Raw genomic sequence first — 19,911 nt, 5'->3', positions numbered from 1 at the left:
GCACACATGCCAGACGAGCGCGCTACCGCTTGAGCCACATCACCAGCCCGTTTTGGCCATTCTTGACGAGATATGATGCTAAGGTCAGCACCTGTATCCAGTAGCCCATTAAATTCATGTCCTTGAATATTTAGTTTTAGCATTGGGCGAGAATCTAAATTCAAAGACAGCATAGCTCAATCTACACCTGTGGAGCCTAATCCCCTGGAACCTCTTTCTATACTACTACTGGAAAATTTATCATGTAGGCTGGGTATTATTAATAACTGTGCTATTCTATCTCCTGGTGAAATTACTGATATATCCTTTGGAAAACTAGCTATAATTTTTATTTCACCTTCATAATTGGGATCAATTACCCCGGGACTTATCATAAGTCCTTTTAGCGTAGAAGAACTGCGTCCTAACAATAAGCCTACTTTTCCTTGGGGAAGAGGTCCTTTTACTCCTGTGGGAATGATTTAAACTCCCATCTCTGGAGTTAGTACTGCTCTGGCGGAGGCGCAGATGTCCAACCCTGCCCTCCCTCTGGTTCGTCTGATGAGAGATCTGATGGATAATGTGTCCTGGGCACTACCCTGATGGTGTTGCTGGGTTCCTCCAGTGCCCCATACATTTGTGGTCATGGGCCCTGGAGCATTGGGCCCCCCTGTCCATTTTTTGGCAATGGAGCCCGATGCCTTTCTCCATGATATTGTGGGTAAACACCTGGTCCTTGTCCATTTTTTGATAATGGAGTACCCTCTATGATGGTTTGAGAACGGCATTCATTAGCCCAATGTCTCCCTCTATGGCATCGTGGGCAAATACCCGGTATTCTATTCCTTTGATACCTAGCTTTGTTAAACCCTCCTCCTATGGGGCAACTCCTTTTAAAATGTCTTGTTTGTTCACAATTGTAGCATGTTTTTGGCCTGGCATCTAAAGCCTGTTGTACTGCTACCAAGACTTGTCCTTGTTTATTAATGTCTCTATATAATTTAATATATGTGCTTAAATCTTCATTTCTCCATGGTCTAATGACCTCTCTGCAGCAACGATTTGCTTGGTCATAAGCCAGTTGTTTTATAAATGGCATTGCTTATTCTGTATCCCCAAAAATTCTGGAAGCTGCTTGAATAAGCTTATCTACAAATTCAGCGTAAGGTTCATTAGTTCCTTGTATTACCTTAGATAATTGACCTTTTAAATCTCCATGCCCCTGTAAAGTTTTTCATGCCCTAACCGCATCTACAGCAATTTGTGCGTATACGCCAGGATTATATTCAATTTTTTGCCGTTGACCCTCATAAGGTCCTTTTCCTAAAAACATATCTAGATTTCTTTGAGGGTAACCGGCTGCTGCATTTTGCCTAGCTGTCTCCCTGCAAAATTCCTCATTGGCAACCTTCCATAACAAATATTGTCCTCCATTTAGCACAGATTTACACATACTAACCCAATCTGCTGGCGTCATGTCCAAGTTGGTAATGGATTCGACCATGCTTACAGTGAAGGGTGCTTGAGGACCATAGGTTGTTACAGCCTCCTTTAACTGCTACACTGTTTTGAAATCTAAAGCACGGTGAATTCGCTGCCCTCCTGCCTGCTCAAGTACAGGGCATGCTAATCTTGAGGTCCTGTCTCAGGATCCCATCTATCAACTACGGGGGTTGAGGGCCACTCAGCTATCTCCATAGGTGGAGCTGTTGGTTGAATTACGCCCTCTGGTGATAGAACGGTGTTAGTAGCAGCCTCCTGTTGTAGCTTTTTCCCTAATAGCTGTTTCTCCTCTAAGCTTTCTTCCTTTAAATTTTCTTCCTCTGTCTGACTAGCTCGAGAGACCTTCTCTTTTGCTTGATCTAAAATGTCTTTCTCCATGGTCTGAACCTCTAACAATTTACTTAACACTCTTTCAGTTTGTTTTTTACTAATTTCTAATCTGTTATAAAGATAACGCAACCCAATAAGATAACACAAAACAAAACCGAAACAGAATGAAACAAAAACGGAACAAAAAATTGTTGTATCAATTTTCCTATTTTCTTGACATGTGCATTTGTGGTCTATTTCTGTCTCTTCCTCAGGGGCGAACAACTTCAAACCTTGAGCCAACCATTTTTCCCAGTCTGCCTGAGAAAATTCTAGGGATAGGCAGCTTGAAACAAAAACAAAACGAATCAAAACAAGAACACATTGTTTTTTAAAATGGTCACCCATTCTCTCACCTTCCCTCAGGGGTGAGCAATTTCACTTACCCCAAAGCTTCAGACGTTCCCTGCACAGGCCGCCAATTGCTGCAGTCTTGCTGGGCACAAATCAGGAGCCACTGAAGCAGGAACAAACTTTATTTTTGAACTGCAAGAAAACACTTCACCCACGCTCCCGGGGAATTCTCCCGAACACCACGTGGCTCGTCCAGGAACCCCGAGCCGGAAATATCTCTCCTGGAAATCCCTCCTCCTGCACTTCCCCAACCAATGAGAACTCTCGGGAATCCCCAAGAATCCCAATGAGAACTCCAAAGTAGCACGAGAACTCAAAAGCAGTGGCCGAGGCGGATAGTAATGCCTTGCCTGTCAACCAATACTGTTGGCAAAATGCCAGGGGCCATACAGACTCGGCCGAGGCTCTCAGCAGAGTAGACCAACAGTATAAATTCAATAGTGCTTTCATACAAGGGAATAACATTAAGCAAGGAACAATCTGAAAGAGAATCACTCACTAGGAAATAATTTGAGCACCATAGAAACTTTGGGAAAATTGAGAAAGAGAATGAAAAATTGATATTTTAGGATAATAACGCTGTCAGTGAGTCAGATCTTACAGAAAGGTGAGTAGGTTGTCTGGGTTTTTTTTTGTAGCTATAACAATATACATGAACTAGGTAGCTTTATAAAGAAAAGAACTCAGTGGGGTGTGGTGACTAAGTGACAGAGCACTTGCCTAACATATGTGAAACAGCTTTATTTTAACTCATGGATTTGAAGGCTGAAAGTCCAAGATCAGACATCCCCATCGATTCAGCTTCTGGTGAGGGTCTAATGGAAATGGCATCATGGTAGGAACATGTGTGAGGATGAGATCACATCAAATGACAAGAAACTAAAAAGAAATTCAGGAGTCAGGCTCAGATTTTATAATAACTTGGTCCTACAAGTTAAACTCTGGGGTCCAATAAGAATTATCTTAATGTCTTCTGAGGGCATATCCCCAGTGATCTAAGGACTTCCCACTAGGCCCACAACTTAATATTGCTACATTGGGGACCATCATCCATCACATGAACCTTTAGAACCATAGAAGTTTCTCCTGTGTCAGGAATCAGCGCCATACAATGTCCAATTCAGCTCTTCAGGACTTTTTTCTCATTAATTTCCAGAAATGAACAAAGATCCAAATCAGATCAGCTCCTGGAGCTCAAGTTATTCCTTTTTATTTATTTATTTGTTTTTTTGTGGTGTTGGGGATTGAACCCAGGGCCTTGTACATGCAAGGCAAGCACTCTATCAACTGAGCTATATCCCTAGCCCTCAAGTTGTTCCTTTTTAGAAGTCCTGGGCTCTTTTTTTTTTTTATATATATATAATTGCTGCATTATAATTAATACATAATAGTGGAAATCATTGTTGGTTTTGTACATGATCACAATATAAAGGTATAATTTTATTCCCCAATATAAAACTTAGGTTCTTTAAGATGTTATGTGACATTCCCATTCCTTACTCCTGTAAAATTGTACCTCAACTGTCATCTTGGATTTTAAACTCTAGTTGAGTGGTAGAAACATAAAAATTATCTATAAATTATCTTGAAGATCTTGCTAGAAATTATCTTATTACCAGTCAAATTTGCCTGTTTTCAATGGAAGAGAAAATAGTGGAAAGAGTCTTAGCAGGAGTGGAGTCCTGGGAATGTTTAGTCTCAGAAGAAAGGTTAATTGGCTCAGTTCTATTTTGGAGGGAAAGTAGTATTAAGAGATTATAAGAAGTAAAAATCTTCTACTTACCCTAAATAGCTTATAGGAACTCAAGGCAACCAGCTTTTTTGTTTCTTAAATTAGATGTGTAAAGTAACTATCCTATGGGGAACTCCAGTTATTTCTCAATTCTGGGACTGATTTTGGGGATAGAGTAGCATAATTACATAAGTTATATTTCACTGTTTTTCTTTATCATGTACTACTTTATTCAGGGTCTAGTACTTGCATAGGAGGAGACAATATTTTTATAGTGTTTTTCCTAATTTTTCTGACTAGGCTTTATGTTTGATAGACCCAACCTGATCTTTTCTTAAAATTGGGAGCCATCTTGCCACAAAGCCATGAAAAGATAATTTCGGCTTTACTATAAATTACTGCAAATTCTGAACCTGCTTGGTATGCCTGCCCGTGCCTTGAACTTACCCATGCCTGGCTCTCTGACCAGATAGCAGCCCTCTCTGAAACTTTAGTGACACCTCATAAATATTGGCCTTCCCTGGCCAGACAACGACCCTCTCTGAGGCTCTAATGGTCCCCATAAATTCTGATGTTGGGGCCAGCAAAAAATGTAAACTACCATTAGTGTGATGCTAGTCAGAGTTCTGTTATCTGTAACCCCCCTTTGCATAACTTTCTGGGATATAAAGCTGGGCTTCAGGAAAGCTGGGGTTGCTGTCTTGTTCCCGCCATTTTGGGAGGGAGAGGCAGCCCGGCCAGTCGAAATAATAAGCTTGCTTTAATTTGATTTTAATTGGAGTCAGTGGTCTTTTCTTGCATCCTGGTCTAACAATGTTCTCTAAAGAGGTTGGATCTAAAGGACAATAAGAATCTCTAGAACTACTTTCAAAAACATAAGGCTGGAATGTCAGGTGCTGTGTGTTATGGTTTGAATTTTAAAATGTCCCCCAAAGAGCTCATGTGTTAGGTAGTGCAAAAATGTTCGGAGGGGAAATGACTGGATTTTTGAGAGCTTGTGTTAGTTTTTTGTCATTGTGAGCAAAACATCTGACAAGAGCAATTTAGAGGAGTAAAAGTTCATTTTGACACATGGTTTCAGGAGTTTCAACCTGAATCCATTGCTCTGGGCCCAAGATGAGGCAGAACATCATGGCAGAAGGGTGCGGTGGAGGAGCAGGGCTCATCTCATGGCAGCCTGGAAGCAGTGAGAGAAAGGAAAAGGGGCTTTGGGGAAGATGAACCCTTCCAGGGTATTCCCCCAGTGACCCATCTCCTGCAGCCATACCCTCCCTGCCTACAGTTGCCTCTCAGTTAATCCATTCAAATAACGATTAGCTGGTTAGGTCATAGTTCTTATAATCCAATCGTTTAGCCTTTGAACATTTCTATATGAACACAGGAAATTTGGGAGGGATATGTAATATCTAAATCATAACAACTTTAATCTAATCAGTGGATTAATCCATTTGATAGATTAATAATTTGAATGGATTACTAGGTGGTAAATGTAGGCAGGTGGGGTATGGCTGAAGGAAGTAGGCGGCTGGGGCCAGGAGAAATGCATTTGGGCTCTGTGTCTTGTCCCTGGCTTCTCACATGCATCCCCTTGCCCCCTTCCATCACTCCCTGTCTCTCCCTCCCTCTCCCTTTCCCTTTTTGCTGGCAGCTTTCCTCTACCCCACCCTTTTGCCAAGTGTTCTATCTCATCTCAGGCCCAGAGCAAATGGAATCATCCAACCAAGGACTGAACCCTGAAGCTATGAGTCAAAAGATACTTTTCTTACTTTAAGTTCTTCTTCTTCTTCTTCTTCTTCTTTTTTTTTTGGTACTGGAGATTGAAAGCAGAGGTGCTTAACCACTTAGCCCTTATTTATTTATTTATTATTTATAAACAGTGTCTCACTGATTTGCTTAGGGCCTCAATAATTTGCTTATTTTGGCTTTGAACTCAAGACCTTTCCACCTCAGCTTCCTGTGCCTCTGAGTTTACAGGTGTGCAGGTCCCTGCACCTGGCACTAAATCGTTCTTTTTTGGGGGTATCAGGAATTGAACTCAGAGGCACTTGATCACTGAGCCACATCCCCAGCCTATTTTGTATTTTATTTAGAGACAGGGTGTCACTGATTTGCTTAGCACCTTAGTTTTTGCTGAGGTTGGTTCTGAACTCGTGATACTCATGTCTCAGCCTCCTGAGTCGCTGGGATTACAAGCGTGCATCACTGTACCCAGCTCACTCAGGAGCTCTTTAGAGGCTCCCAGGGCAGGGTGTTGGTGGTGGCATATGCTGGCCACTCGTCCCTAATGCTGAATGCTAGGCAACTGTGGACAAGTGGTGGCTTCCCTTGTTTTTACTCATGTCCAATCCATGGAATGGAAGCTCTACCTTGGACATAGTGCCACTGAAAGTACTGTGACCCTGACTTCTCTTGCCAAGGTGTTTCCATGATGGGAGAGGCAAGCTGAGAAGATTACAACATTATCCTCACATCCACTAAGTGCTCATCAGTTCCTAGTGGGGGATGTCACTTGGAAAGAAGTGTGCCATTGTCCTCACTCCAAACTCCAGACCCAGAGCTTAAAGATTGTTTTCTGAGAGAAGTAGGTCATAAGACAGATGCTTCTCATAACTTCGTAAGACAGTTTCTTCTCATAACTCTTCTGCAATAGTGTTTGGGCAGAAGTTTAAGCTTGAGGGCACTCTCAAAAAAACAAGGAACTAAAGACTGGGGGTATACAGCACTTGCTTAGTATGAACAAGAGCCTGGGTTCAATCCCTAGTACCCCAAACAAACAAACAACAATAAAAACAAAATAAACAGGGTCTAAGGATATAGCTCAGTTGGTAGAGTGCTTGCTTTCCATGCATACACATACCCCCACACACACCAATAAAACAAAGGACTATTTAGAGGTCAATATGGGAGGATGATTTGACCTCATGAGTTGGAGACCAAACTGGCCAATACAATTAGACAACCCTGTCTCAAAAAAAAAAAAAAAAAGTGAAAACTAACAATGGAGGTTGTGGTGAAAGAGAATTGAGAGATTGGTAGAGTCATTGGAGATACAAGCTAAATCGTAGGTGGCTAGTTTACCTGAGTAAACCAGGGAAAGAGACAGCTAAAAGGAGCCCCCCCAGAGGTCAGAAAAAATCTCAGAGACTTTGGGAACTATCTTTTCAAGAATTCAACTCTGATGCCAATGGTTTCTGAAGCAATTTTATTTCCTAGAGCAAAGTTGGAAACATTAGAGCAGTTAGCCTGCAATTAGTGGAGTTTAATAGCTAGGTGTGGTCAGGAAACAAGATAACAAAGAGAATCCTGCCAGAGACTGACTGTGGCCATACCCAAGGCTGAGCCCCTGAGAATTAGCTTAACACTGGGTGTGGGAGTGGGGCTGGGAATGGGCCCTGGAGAGATTAGGTTTCACTGAAACAATACAGCCTGTCACTAAATAAATAAACAAGCAAATAACAATAAAATACCCCAGAGTAGGCTGGAGATAGAAGGAGCCAGTAGCTAGAGTTGCTACAATATATTTTCTAAAATAGCCAGTTGTCAACAAAATATTATCAGATATGCAAAAAACAAGGAAGTACAATTTCTTACATCAGGAAAAAAAAAAAAAAAAAGTAGGCAACAGAAACTGCCAGATGTCGGTTTTAACAAAGTCTTCAAAGGAGCTCTTATAATATGTTTTGAAAACTATAACTAGAAGTTGTTCCAGCTGAGTGTGGTGGCACATGCCTGCAATCCTAGCTACTCAGGAGGCTGAGGCAGTCTAGGCAACTTAGACCTTGTTTCAAAATAAAATAAAAAGGAATAGGGATATAAATCCCCAGAGCAGGAGGAGGGGGGGAAAGAAGCTTCAGGTTGCTGAGCACAAGGAAGTGCTGGGCAGTGGCATACCTGGAGAAGGCACAAAGTTCCATGTCCCTTTCTTCATACCTCCCCTGGGCATCTTCCATCTGGTTGCTCCTCAGTGATATATTCTTTTTATAATAAAATGGTAACCCAGTAAGTGAAAAAAGTAATGTATGTTGAAAATTATACCTCATAGAGAATATCAATAAAGAGAAATATTAAAAAATGGAAATTCTTGAATTGAAAAAATACAATAACTGAGAAATTCACGGGGCGGGGGGTGGGCTCAACAATGTATTTAAGCTAATAGAGGGAAAAAGCAGCAGCAAATTTGAAGACAGATTGATAATACTTATGCAATATGAAGAACAGAGAGGAAAAAGAAGAATGAACAGAGCTTCAGAGAAATGTGGGACACATGTTCATCAACATACATGTGAGGAGAGTACCAGAAAGACTGGAGAGAAAGAGATGAGAAGAAAAAACTGGTCACATAATGGTTGAAATCTTGACAGATTTATTGAAAAATAATAGCCTATATATCCAAGAGAACTCCAAATAGGATGAACACAAAGACACCCACAAACAGTTTCATAATAAATTTGGTGGAAATCAGAGGCAAGAAGCCCTGAAAAAACAATATATCACAAGGGAACACCAGGGTTAAAATTAACAGCTGACTAGGCAGAAAAATGGTAGCCAGAAGGCAATGAGATAACAGATTCAAAGTGCTCAGCAACAAACAAACAAACATAAATTCTACATCTACAAGAGCTTTTTTTCAAAAATGATGGTGAAATAAATATTTTCTAGATAAGCAAAGACTGGATTTGTGGCTAACAGTCAAGCCCTAAAAGAAACAGTAAAGGAAGTTCTTCACACTGAAAGAAATTGACTGCAGAAGCTTATCTGAATCCACACAAGAAGCACTGGTCTCTGAGCCATCTTGAGCTGCTATAACAAAATACCTTAAAAGTGTCTCAAAAAAACATTTGCTTTTCATAGTTTGGGGGTTTGAGAAGTCCAAGACCGAGGGGCCAGCAGTGTATTCCTGGTGAAGATCCTTTTTCTGGCTTGCAACCACTACTGTGTCTTCTTCTTCTTTTTTTTTTTGATACCAGAGGTTGAACTCAGAGGCACTCAACTACTGAGCCACATTCCCCCACCCCCCCCATTTTGTATTTTATTTAGAGACAGTCTCACTGAGTTGTTTAGCACCTTAGCTTTTGCTAAGGCTGGTTCTGATCTCGTGATCCTCCTGCCTCAGCCTACCAAGCTGCTGGGATTGTAAGGTCAGGCTGCCTTGACCTTACAGACTTAAAAAAGGCCTCTGAGGAGGCTTTATTGAGATTTCGCTCCTGGGAGGAGCTCTCAGACCAGCAGAGTGGGTCTAAGAGAATCGAGCCAGGGCTGGACCGGACTGGAATTTTTATTGGGCTTAGGGCAGGAAGGGAGGGCTTGGTACAGGAAAAGGGTTTTTAGAGTCCCTTGTCCTACTGGGGTTGGTCTGGGGAGCTTGCTAAGATCCAGGATTGGCCAGGGGACCCCACTGGTTGATAGGCAGTTCTGTTGGTGCCTGAGATGTGTTTTTTATTTCTGCGCAGGCAGATTGCTTAATTACCTCAAACCAACCAAACAGGGATTACAGGTGTGCACCACTGTGCCCGGCCTCCAATGTGTCTTTGACATGGTGATGTTATTGGCAGAGTCAGGATCAGGTTCACGCACCACAGAATAGAAGAATGAACATAATGAACAGCACTGAGGTAAGCAAGCCAGCCAATTTTTTTTTTTAAATATTTATATTTCAGTTTTGGATGGACACAACGTATCTATTTTATTTTTTTATGTGGTGCTGAGGATCAAACCCAGCGCCCCGTGCATGCCAGGCAAGCGTGTTGAGCCACATCTTGAGCCACATCCCCAGTCCCGAAATTTTATTAAAAAGGAAAGTGAGAGAGAGATTCAGAACTCCCGGTGCAGTGCACCTGGAAAAGGCAAGAGTGCCATTTAAGTCTTGCAGTGCTCCTCCTTTTAAAGGCACATAAGGAGAAGTTGATAAGCTCCTCTTGATTAGTTTTTAAAATTTTAATTATCCCTAGCCTGGCATGGGCCGGATTATGGATTATGCAGTTGTTTTCAGCACGGCGCAGATTTAGGCCCTTTCTGAGAAATAAGAACTGTCTTATAACATGTCAGGGCATATTACAATGGCTATCCTTGTGCTTGGCCTCTTGGCGATCTTGATTGTCCCTTCCCTACTCTCCACTGCCTGGCCTTTTATACCTCAGTGACACAGACAGAAGTGGGTGTGAGGATTATTTTAGTTAGCATGATGTTTTTCAGGTTCCTCCATGTGGTAGCATGCATCAGAAGAGTATTCTTTTTTTATGGTTTAAAGATTTCCATCAGATGAATAAACCAGTCTTTACCAGTTGATGACATTGGGCTGTTCTACCTTTTTACTATTGTGAATAATGCTGTGAGCATCAAATACAAATATTTGTGTGTCCGTGCTTTCAGTATTATTGAATGTTAAGGCTCTATTCCAAAATCCCAAATAAAACTACAGGTCTTTTTGAAGGAAAGACAAAGGATTTATTCTGGTCAGGGCCAAGGAGCAGAAAGCAGACAGTTCTTCAGCCCAAGACTCTGAACGCAGGCTAGGGGGCCACTTAAAAAAAGAAAACCACAAAGGAGGCGGGGCAGGAGAGGCAAGCACAGTCTTAGAATTGGTGCCTTTTTGTACCCATTCAGGAAGTAAGCTAACATCTGCTCCATAGTTTAAAGATATTGTGGTCAGAGTGCAAGTGGGTGGGGGTGTCAGCATCTATGTAAGTGGGCTCATGAGGAAAGGGGTGTCAATTCTGCACAGGGTGAGATGTCTGAGCATGAGATGAATCCAACTTAACTTTCAAATCTGCCCCTGACATGAGGAGTGAAATTGCTGAGTCATGTGGAAATTCTGCTTAATTTTTTGAGAAACCACTCTATGGAGTTCTCTGTATAGGTAAAATGGCTGTACTGTTTTACATATGGTTGCCTGTCCTGAGCCATCTATGAGCTGTGTGTGTGAGCTATGTGCATTGGAGCTATATGAGGGGACAGGTCTGGCATTGCTCACTGATCGGGCTGTGCGGTGCAAGTGTGCCTCTCCTCTCGCTCTGCCTGTGATCCCACACAGCACCTGAGATGGGTGTGTCTTGCCAAGATGTCAATCAATCTGCTGGCCACAGGACACCAAGAAGCAGGACTCCACCTTTTAAACCTTATCCCTGCCTTATCTGATGAAGAATATTCCATCAAATCTCCTTTGTGTGTCCCCCCTATAAAAATAAATAGATTCTGGGTACACACTCTTTTTCCAGCACCTTCCAGTGTGAAAGCTGACCCTAAGGTTACAGAGCAGTCCCACCCTTGATCTGAGAAACTCAAGTCCATGTGTTGTGTGATTTCTTTGCTGTTTTCTTAGCTTAATGTTGCAGCCAGCTCTTTTGAATCCAGCTTATCTCGTCAGTGCGAGAGTCGCTTTATTTATTTAATATTTATTTATGTTTATGGTACTGGGGACTGAACCCAGGGTTGTTCTACCTCTGAGCTACATTTCCAGTCCTTTTAATTTTGAGACAGGGTCTAAGTTGTTCAGGTTGTCCTTGAACTTGTGATCTTTTTGCTCAACCCCATCCCCTGCAAGTAGTTGGTGTTATAGGACAGTACCACTGTGTCCACTATGGGTTTACTTTTATATTCAAGTTATGTGAATAAATTACTGTAGCAAATTGACACTCATATACACTGAGCAGATACATAAAGTACATCTCTGTATTGTCATTATTTGATGTAGGACCTATGTTGCCTAGGCTGGCCTCTGACTTGTGACTTGTGATTTTCCTGCCTCAGCCCACATAGCTGGAATCACAGGTATATACCTCCATATCTGGCTGCAAATATATCTCTCTCAGCTAAAACTGTATGCTGTATGATCGAGCTGTCTGCCAAACACTTCTAATTACCATGATGATTAATAACAATGGTCCAGAGCCTTAAGCTTGTGTGTTGGAGGGGTGGGTTGTGAAAAAGGGTGGTGGGGGCAGACAGCACAATAGCAAAAATAATTCCACATCCTGCAACTCTATTTCAACTCAGCCCATCTGACACTACAATTGAGTTAGAGGGGATGAAAAATAGAGAAGATGATAAAGGTAGAGGAGCGTGGTGAGGTCAGACAGTGGTATTAAACCAGTCTGCTGTTCTTTACCTGCTTGATATTAAATTAGTATCAATGAAAGCAGTTCTCCTTCCTATCCCATGGTAATTTACAAATCACACTATTGATTTCTGACCTTTAAAAAATATTGAAGTTGTAGATGAAATACAAACGACGTACAATGACCTTAAACACTTATCAAAGGAAGGTGGGGAATAAGGGATTGAAACACTTTATCACTTTATTTTTATCTTTTTGGTGGTGCTGGGAATCTAACCCAGAGCCATGTTCATGCACTCTATCACACATCTGCTATCCCAGCCAGTTTTATCACTTAATTCCTCTGATCAGACTAGTCGCCTTCTAAAGCCATGGGAGATCACAGTGCTTTGGTATTTGGAGAGAGGTGAATGCAAAGGCATATCTGTAATTTTTATTTCTGGTGGGCCTTTCTTCAAGACAATTGTGCGATCTTCCCCATGGCAAAGCCTTTCACTGTGATCCAAAAAGAGAGAATCTTCTAGTGGTCCAGTATGGATCCCACATGCTTCTGCTTTCTAAAAGAAAAAAAAAAAAACTTCTGCTTAATATCATATCAAACATCATTTTCTTGTAATATCAAGATGAAAGTGTTCTGATCGTTTTTCTAACTATCTGATGGACAGAGCAATATCTCTTCTAAAAGCAAAGCTCTGTGACTTGGTATTAACCTGAATACCAGGATGAGCCAGGAGGACTGAAGATTATACAGGTGGTAGGTAAGCCTAGAGTCAGATCATTAAACTTCAGCTTCACTACTTATGTGACCTTGTACAGGTCACATGCCACTCACCCCAGACTTAGTTTTCTCAAATATAAAATGGAAATATCAAGGGGACTGGAGATATAGCTCAATTGGTAGAGTGCTTGCCTTGCATACAACAAGGCCCTGGGTTCAATTCCCAGCACCACCACCAAAACAAACAAACAAACAAACAAAAAAGTCAAAGAAGACCTTAGAAGATGGAAAGATCTACCTTGCTCTTGGATAGGCAGAATTAATATTATCAAAATGACCATACTTCCAAAAGCACTATACATATTTAATGCAATTCCAATTAAAACCCCAATGACATTCCTCATAGAAATAGAAAAAGCAGTCATGAAATTCATCTGGAAAAATAAGAGACCCAGAATAGCTAAGGCAATCGTTAGAAAGAAGAGTGAAACAGGTAGCATCACTATACCACCAGACCTTAAACTATACTACAGAGCAATAGTAACAAAAATAGAATGATATTGGCACCAAAACAGATTGGTAGACCAATGGTACAGAATAGAGTACACAGAGAGTAACTCATATAATTACAGTTATCTTATATTAGACAAAGGTGCCAAAAACATGCATTGAAGAAAAGATAGCCTCTTCAACAAATTGTACTGGGAAAACTGGAAATCCATATGCAACAAAATGAAATTAAACCCATCTCTCTCACCATGCACAAAACTCAACTCAAAATGGATCAAGGACTTAGGAATATAACGAGACTCTGCCTCTAAAAGAAGAAAAAGTAGGCCCTAATCTTCATCATGTGGGATTAGGTACCAACTTCCTTATAAGACTCCTGTGGTTCAAGAATTAAAATCAAGAATCAATAAATGGGATGGACTCAAACTAAAAAGTTTCTTCTCAGCAAAAGAAACAATCTATGAGGTGAATAGAGAGCCCACATCTTGGGAGCAAATCTTTACAAACCTCACACATCAGATAGAGCACTAATCTCTAGGATATATAAAGAATGCAAAAAGCTAAACACCAAAAAACAAACAAACAAACAAATAACCCAATCAATAAATGGGCCAAGGACATGAACAGATACTTCTCAGAAGATGATATGTAATTAATCAACAAATATATGAAAAAATGTTCATCATCTCTAGCAATTAGAGAAATACAAATCAAAGCCATTCTAGGGCTGGAGATGTGGCTCAAGCGGTAGCGCACTCGCCTGGCATGCGTGCAGCCCGGGTTCGATCCTCAGCACCACATACAAACAAAGATGTTGTGTTGGCCAAAAACTAAAAAATAAAATATTAAAAAATTCTTTCTCTCTCTCTTTAAAAAAAAAAAAACATTCTAAAATTTCATCTCACTCCAGTCAGAATAGCAGCTCTTATGAAGACAAACAATAATTGTTGGCGAGGATGTGGGGAAAAAGATACACTCACACACTGCTGGTGGGACTGCAAATTGGTGCAACCACTATGGAAAGCGATATGGAGATTTCTTGGAAATCTGGGAATGGAACCACCATTTGACCCAGCTATCCCTCTCCTTGGTCTATACCCAAAGGACTTAAAAACAGCATATTACAGGGACACAGTCATATCAATGTTTATAGCAGCACAATTCACAATAGCTAAACTGTGGAACCAACCTAGATGCCCTTCAATAGATGAATGGATAAAAAAAATGTGGCATATACACACAAAGGAATATTACTCAGCAATAAAGGAGAATAAAATTATGGCATTTTCAGGTAAATGGATGAAGTTAGGGAAGATAATGCTAAGTGAAGTTAGCCAATCCCAAAAAACCAAATACCGAATGTTTTCTTTGATATAAGGAGGCTGATCCATAGTGGGGTAGGGAGAGGGAGCCTGGGAGGAATAGAGGAACTCTATATAGGGAAGAGGGGTTGTAGAGAAAGGGAGAGGGCATGGGGTTATAAATGATGGTGGAATGTGGTGATCATTTTTCTCCAAAGTACATGTATGAAGACACAAATTGGTGTGAATATACTTTGTATACAACCATATATATATATATATATATATATATATATATATATATATATATATATATAAACATAAACATAGGATTTAAAAGTATCCCTTAAAAGTTCATCCTAACTTTGGAACATACTGAGAACATCTGAATCCCAATTATTTCTTCCAGGACATTAAATATCCCTTCTTGCTTTGTTTAATTGAAAATGAGGTAACCATACTTTTTTAATCATAAATAAAAGGATTGCCTACAAAAGGGGTTAAATTTAAAAAAAGGGAATATCAAAGGATTCTTTGAACATTGAACAAAACACATGTGAAGGAAAGCTGGGTGTAATTCAGCAGTAGAGTACTTGCCTCATCTGCTTGAAGCCCTGTGTTCAACCTCAGCACTGGGAAAAAAAAAAATGGAAAAAGAAAAGCAACTTATGTGAATGAAAATGCTTTTGCCCATTACGAGGTATTAAATTGATATAAAGTTTGATGCTGTTGTTATAATTATTGCTGGATAAATAACAGCAATAGGTTATTGACTGAAGTATACATCTGCTTTTGATGTCTCAATATTGAAGAATAGCATTCTGGCCTGGCTTTGGAGTGCAGCCCTGTTTCTGGTACATTGTGTTATCACTTCTGAGTTGTTAAGTGTGTGTGTTTGTGTGTCTGTATGTGCATTATCATCTAAGGAAAAATGGTGAGAATAAATAGGAAAAGAAAATAATAACCTAGAATGTATTAGAATTTACTCAGTATGGCCAAATTCACTTCATTTAATTAAGTTTCATGGTAATTCTATAAGGTAGTATGTACCAGTTCCCAGTCACTAATTATGTTTTTAAAATTGTTGGGAATACTTTAAATTGCAAAAATGAAATAGTTCTGAAAAATTATATAGGATTATAGCTCTAAATAAGAAGATCAAGCTAGGAGAGTAGTTCAGTGATAGAGCATGTCCTTAGTGGGGAAAAGGCCCTAGGATCAATCTGCAGCTCCAACAAACAAACAAACACAAGAAAAAAAAAATGCTTTGATGCATCCAAAACAAAATTTTTCTTACTAATTTTAATTCATAAAATTTATACATTGTAGTTCTACTAAATGAAAAAGACAGATCCTACTAATACTGTCACTAGGTTAAAATTATATAGGACATTAAAAATTCCTTGGTAAGTCACTAAATTACATTAAATATAGCCAAATATTAAGACTATAGTAAGTCTTAATAATAAACATATATAAATTTGGTATTTAAGTTTAATACTTGAGTCTTTATTTCGTCAGATTTTTGTTTTCAAAACTATCAGATAAAAATACATATAAAATCATCATCCCAGGGCAAATGCAGCCCCATTTATAACATTGTTCATGTGCATTTAATAAGAAAACAATTGAACCATATCTTATAATATATTTAACATAAATATTTGTAGTTTATAAAAATCTGTCTTCGAAAAATATATTCTTATTCAACATTAATCATTTAGCCAATTAGAATTTGCAAATTATTTATACAAACACATTTTCTTTTATGTATCCTTATTTGAAGTTTCCTCTCATAGTCTGATTATTACAATATATTCTATTCTCTCTTAAAAAAAACCCCAACTTACTGCTGGGCATGGTGGCGAATGCCTGTCATCCCAGGGCTGGGGAGGCTGAGGCAGGAGGATGAAGAGTTCAAAGTCAGACTCAGCAATGGTGGGATGCTAAGCAACTCAGTAAGACCCTGTCTCCAAATAAAATAAAAAATAGGGCTGGGGATGTGGCTCAGTGTTTAAGTGCTCCTGAGTTCAATCCCCGGTATAAAAACAAAAATTACCATTTCATAAGTAAGTATGCTCAATCCAAAGTTGAAAAAGGTTTTAGAAGTACAGATTAAGAACACTGAGTGGGCAATCTTCAAGTTTAGACCAACTGTTCCCATGACTCTCTACTTGAACATTCAGCGTGACTTAAAACCTATATGTTCTATACATGTATGATATAGCTTTTTTAAAAAATATTTTTTAGTTATAGACAGACACAATATCTTTGTTTATTTATTTTTATGTGGTGCTGAGGATTGAATCCATTGCCTCACATGTGTGAGGCAGGTGCTCTGCTACTGAGCCACAACCACAGCCCCTGATGTAGCTTTAATACTAATGGCACCTGCTTCTGATGGGCTTAACACTGTCAGTTAGCATCATGTGGAGGTTCTGAGATCCTTTTGTATGTCTATTTTGTTTGTATTTGCATTATTGTATTGCCTAAATGTTTACTTTCAAGTTTATGTGAAAGCACATCAAAATCATTTTTGTATAGTCATATATATCTTACAGATTATATTCAATGGTATAAGCTTGTAAATGATGAATATTTGTGAGAAAATACCTTCAGATTCACATTCCTGAATTCCATATTTTCTTTCCAAGGCATGACATAACGTGCTGGGATCATCCCTTGCTTTAATGAAAACCGTGGCAAATGAATCTCATCATACCTGAAGATTAAGAAAGCAAGAAAAAGGAATGTCTTGTGAGTTTGTTGTTTTGGCATCATTCCAAGGAATTGAGGTAATTGTGTCCATGGTGTTTGGACCCTTGAAGCTGCAGGACAGAGAACTGTGCTATTCAGGCTCACCTAATAGGCCATCAGTTCTTTAAAGCCCCACATTATCACCAAGATCAAGTCAGGGTTGGGTACCTCCAGCTTCGTGCAGTCCTTTATAGTCTGCCCACAATGTCCATATAACCAGATGTGTTCCCCCCCCACCCTTTTTTCTTTTGGTGCAGTGCTGGAGCTGGAATCTAGAGCTTCCCACATGCCAGGCAAATGCTGTATCACTGAGCTACATCCTCAGTCCCCACATAACCTGATTTTAAGACAGCAGGCAGTGTACTGTTGTACCATAATTTGCCTCAGGCCTACTCTTGTCTAAAGGAAATCTCTGGCCAGTGGCAAAAACCAATACCACCCCATCTCCAGACCCAGAAACTAACTTGGCTTCTAAATTTATATGTGATCAGACTTTCATTGCACATGTATGATATTTCCCTCTGGAACATAAAATTTTCTGTATCAATGTGAAGGAGAAACAATTATTGTCATTTATGTAGCTCCCAGACTGGAACAAATCAGCAGTCAAAACCCCTCAGAACCCTTAAGTCCTCACTTATTAGCAGAATTATATGAATTATCATCAGAGCAGTCATTGGATAAGGTCAGATCACTGTCTTTTCCTGAAGCCATCACTGCCAGCAGTGGCAGAATTCTCATCTAGAACCCAATTCACTGACCTAATCTAATGGAACTACTGCCTCTGATGTAACAATGTCTTGTGAATTTCATAGCAAACTTTAGAAGTTACATACACAGCTGAGAGGGCCAAGTCAGAGTTACTTTCAGTGGTAATTTTATTTTTTTTAAATCTCCCTTCTTGGGAAAGACGTTAACATTTAAAACTGGGAATGCTTGCAGATATATTGCAAATTTGACACATATTGGAAATACACTTGCTAAATATAAGTCATATTAACATTTTCTATTTGCTTTTGGCTAATTTTCCTCCTTACATACTGCACATCATCATTGATAAATGTTCCATTTGTTTTATCACCTATTACTTAAGACACACTTTCAGTGTAAATCAAGTTTAAATCCAACCAACTCATTTTATCTTGTGATATTGCAGAATATTTCGGACTATAAAACTCTATAATAAAGTCACAAGTGAAGATGAGTACTTCAATTACTATGACAGAGGCAGAATGTTATTAGTGTAAATCCTACAGACTAGCTAGAAAAATATACAGGAAGAATTATAGTGAGATACACTGGTTTTGTGGGAGTATAAAATCAATACATAGGGCTGGGGATGTGGCTCAAGCGGTAGTGCGCTCGCCTGGCATGCGTGCGGCCCGGGTTCGACCCTCAACACCACATACAAACAAAGATGTTGTGTCTGCCGAAAACTAAAAAATAAATATTAAAAATTCTCTCTTTTAAAAAAATAAAATAAAATCAATACATATATGGGAAGTTTGGACACTTTCTTTCAGAAAAGTTTAGAGAAGAGTAATATTGATAAATGTAAAAAACCTTAAAAGTGGAAGCATTTGTTTCTACATGACAGTAGGATGCAACCCATACCAGATATGTGTGGTTTCAAATGTTAAAGCACCAAATACTGATAAATGAACTGGTACAGTGGATATAAGGGAAATTTTCATGAAGACAAACAGCCTTAGGCATCAGTGCCCTTTAAAAACGATAACTTTCAGTAGAAAAAAAAATCCCAATATTTACTGTATATTATGTGGCAGAAAATACTACATCTTTAAAGTCACCTCTCAGTGCTGGGGATGTAGCCCAGTGGAGGAGTGCTTGCCATGTGCTAGGTGTGTGATAGCGGGTGGTGTTGGATCACCCCTCATGAATGATTTCAGGAACAATATTCAGTTACATATTTAGAATATTTTTCTTCCCTTGGTTATACCAATTTTTTTTTACATATGACTTTTATTTGCGTTTTTTGTATATATGTGACAGTAGTATATTCTGACATACTATACATATGTGGAGCATAAGTTATTCTAATAAGGATCCCATCCTTGTGGTGGTTATATCAATTTTATGAAGAGTATTTGAAATTAAAAAATGTCAGAGCGGGGGCTGGGGATGTGGCTCAAGCGGTAGCGCGCTCGCCTGGCATGCGTGCGGCCCGGGTTCGATCCTCAGCACCACATACAAACAAAGATGTTGTGCCTGCCGATAACTAAAAAATAAATACTAAAAAAATTCTCTCTCTTTCTCTCTCTTTAAAAAAAAAAAAAAATGTCAGAGTGGGAAGTGTAGCTCAGAGGTGAAAGCTCATGGTCGGCATGTGCAAAGCCCTGGGTTCAAACTCTGGCACCAAATAATAAAATTAATTTTATTTTTGCATTGTTTATAAATAAAAAACATCCAATAACCACTTCCCTCTAAGATCTAATTGCAAAGACTATTTTTTAGGTACTGAAAGACTTCAAGTAGATTGTAAGGAACAGTTTATAGCTGCTGAATTATGCATTTTTGCTTAACAAAATCTACTTGTTAAGCACATTTTTGCTTAAGATATTTTGTAAATTATTTAAGACTTGGAACATTTTAAGTCTAACTACTTTTATTTTTG

At 39.4% G+C, this 19,911-nt stretch overlaps 1 protein-coding gene across 1 annotated transcript; it reads right to left on the bottom strand.

Moving 5' to 3' along the window:
• Nucleotides 1–12,337: 12,337 nt before the first annotated feature.
• Nucleotides 12,338–17,990, bottom strand: Spmip10 (sperm microtubule inner protein 10). The gene is made up of 3 exons (XM_076856051.1): nt 17,914–17,990; nt 17,133–17,241; nt 12,338–12,547 (listed from the first exon to the last, which is right to left on the bottom strand). The coding sequence occupies exons 1-3, from the start codon at nt 17,988–17,990 to the stop codon at nt 12,338–12,340; spliced, it is 396 nt and encodes a 131-aa protein (XP_076712166.1).
• Between the last annotated feature and the right edge of the window lie 1,921 nt (nt 17,991–19,911).

This window comes from Callospermophilus lateralis, chromosome 5 (genome assembly GCF_048772815.1).
Source record: "Callospermophilus lateralis isolate mCalLat2 chromosome 5, mCalLat2.hap1, whole genome shotgun sequence".
In the NCBI taxonomy this organism is placed as follows: Eukaryota; Metazoa; Chordata; class Mammalia; order Rodentia; family Sciuridae; genus Callospermophilus; species Callospermophilus lateralis.
The sequence above is the reverse complement of the archived record's forward strand: the minus strand, read 5'-3'. Positions and strand labels throughout refer to the sequence as shown.

Bases quoted from the DNA above. Each gene is read 5' to 3' on its own strand.
- Spmip10 (XM_076856051.1), bottom strand. From the start codon at position 17,990: ATGGCTTCAGGAAAAGACAGTGATCTGACCTTATCCAATGACTGCTCT. The intron at 17,242-17,913 runs GTGAGGACTTAA...CTTAATCTTCAG, and splicing joins TCATATAATTCTGCTAATAA to GTATGATGAGATTCATTTGC. The intron at 12,548-17,132 runs GTATTTTCTCAC...TTTTTCTTTTAG, and splicing joins TCAGGAATGTGAATCTGAAG to AAAGCAGAAGCATGTGGGAT.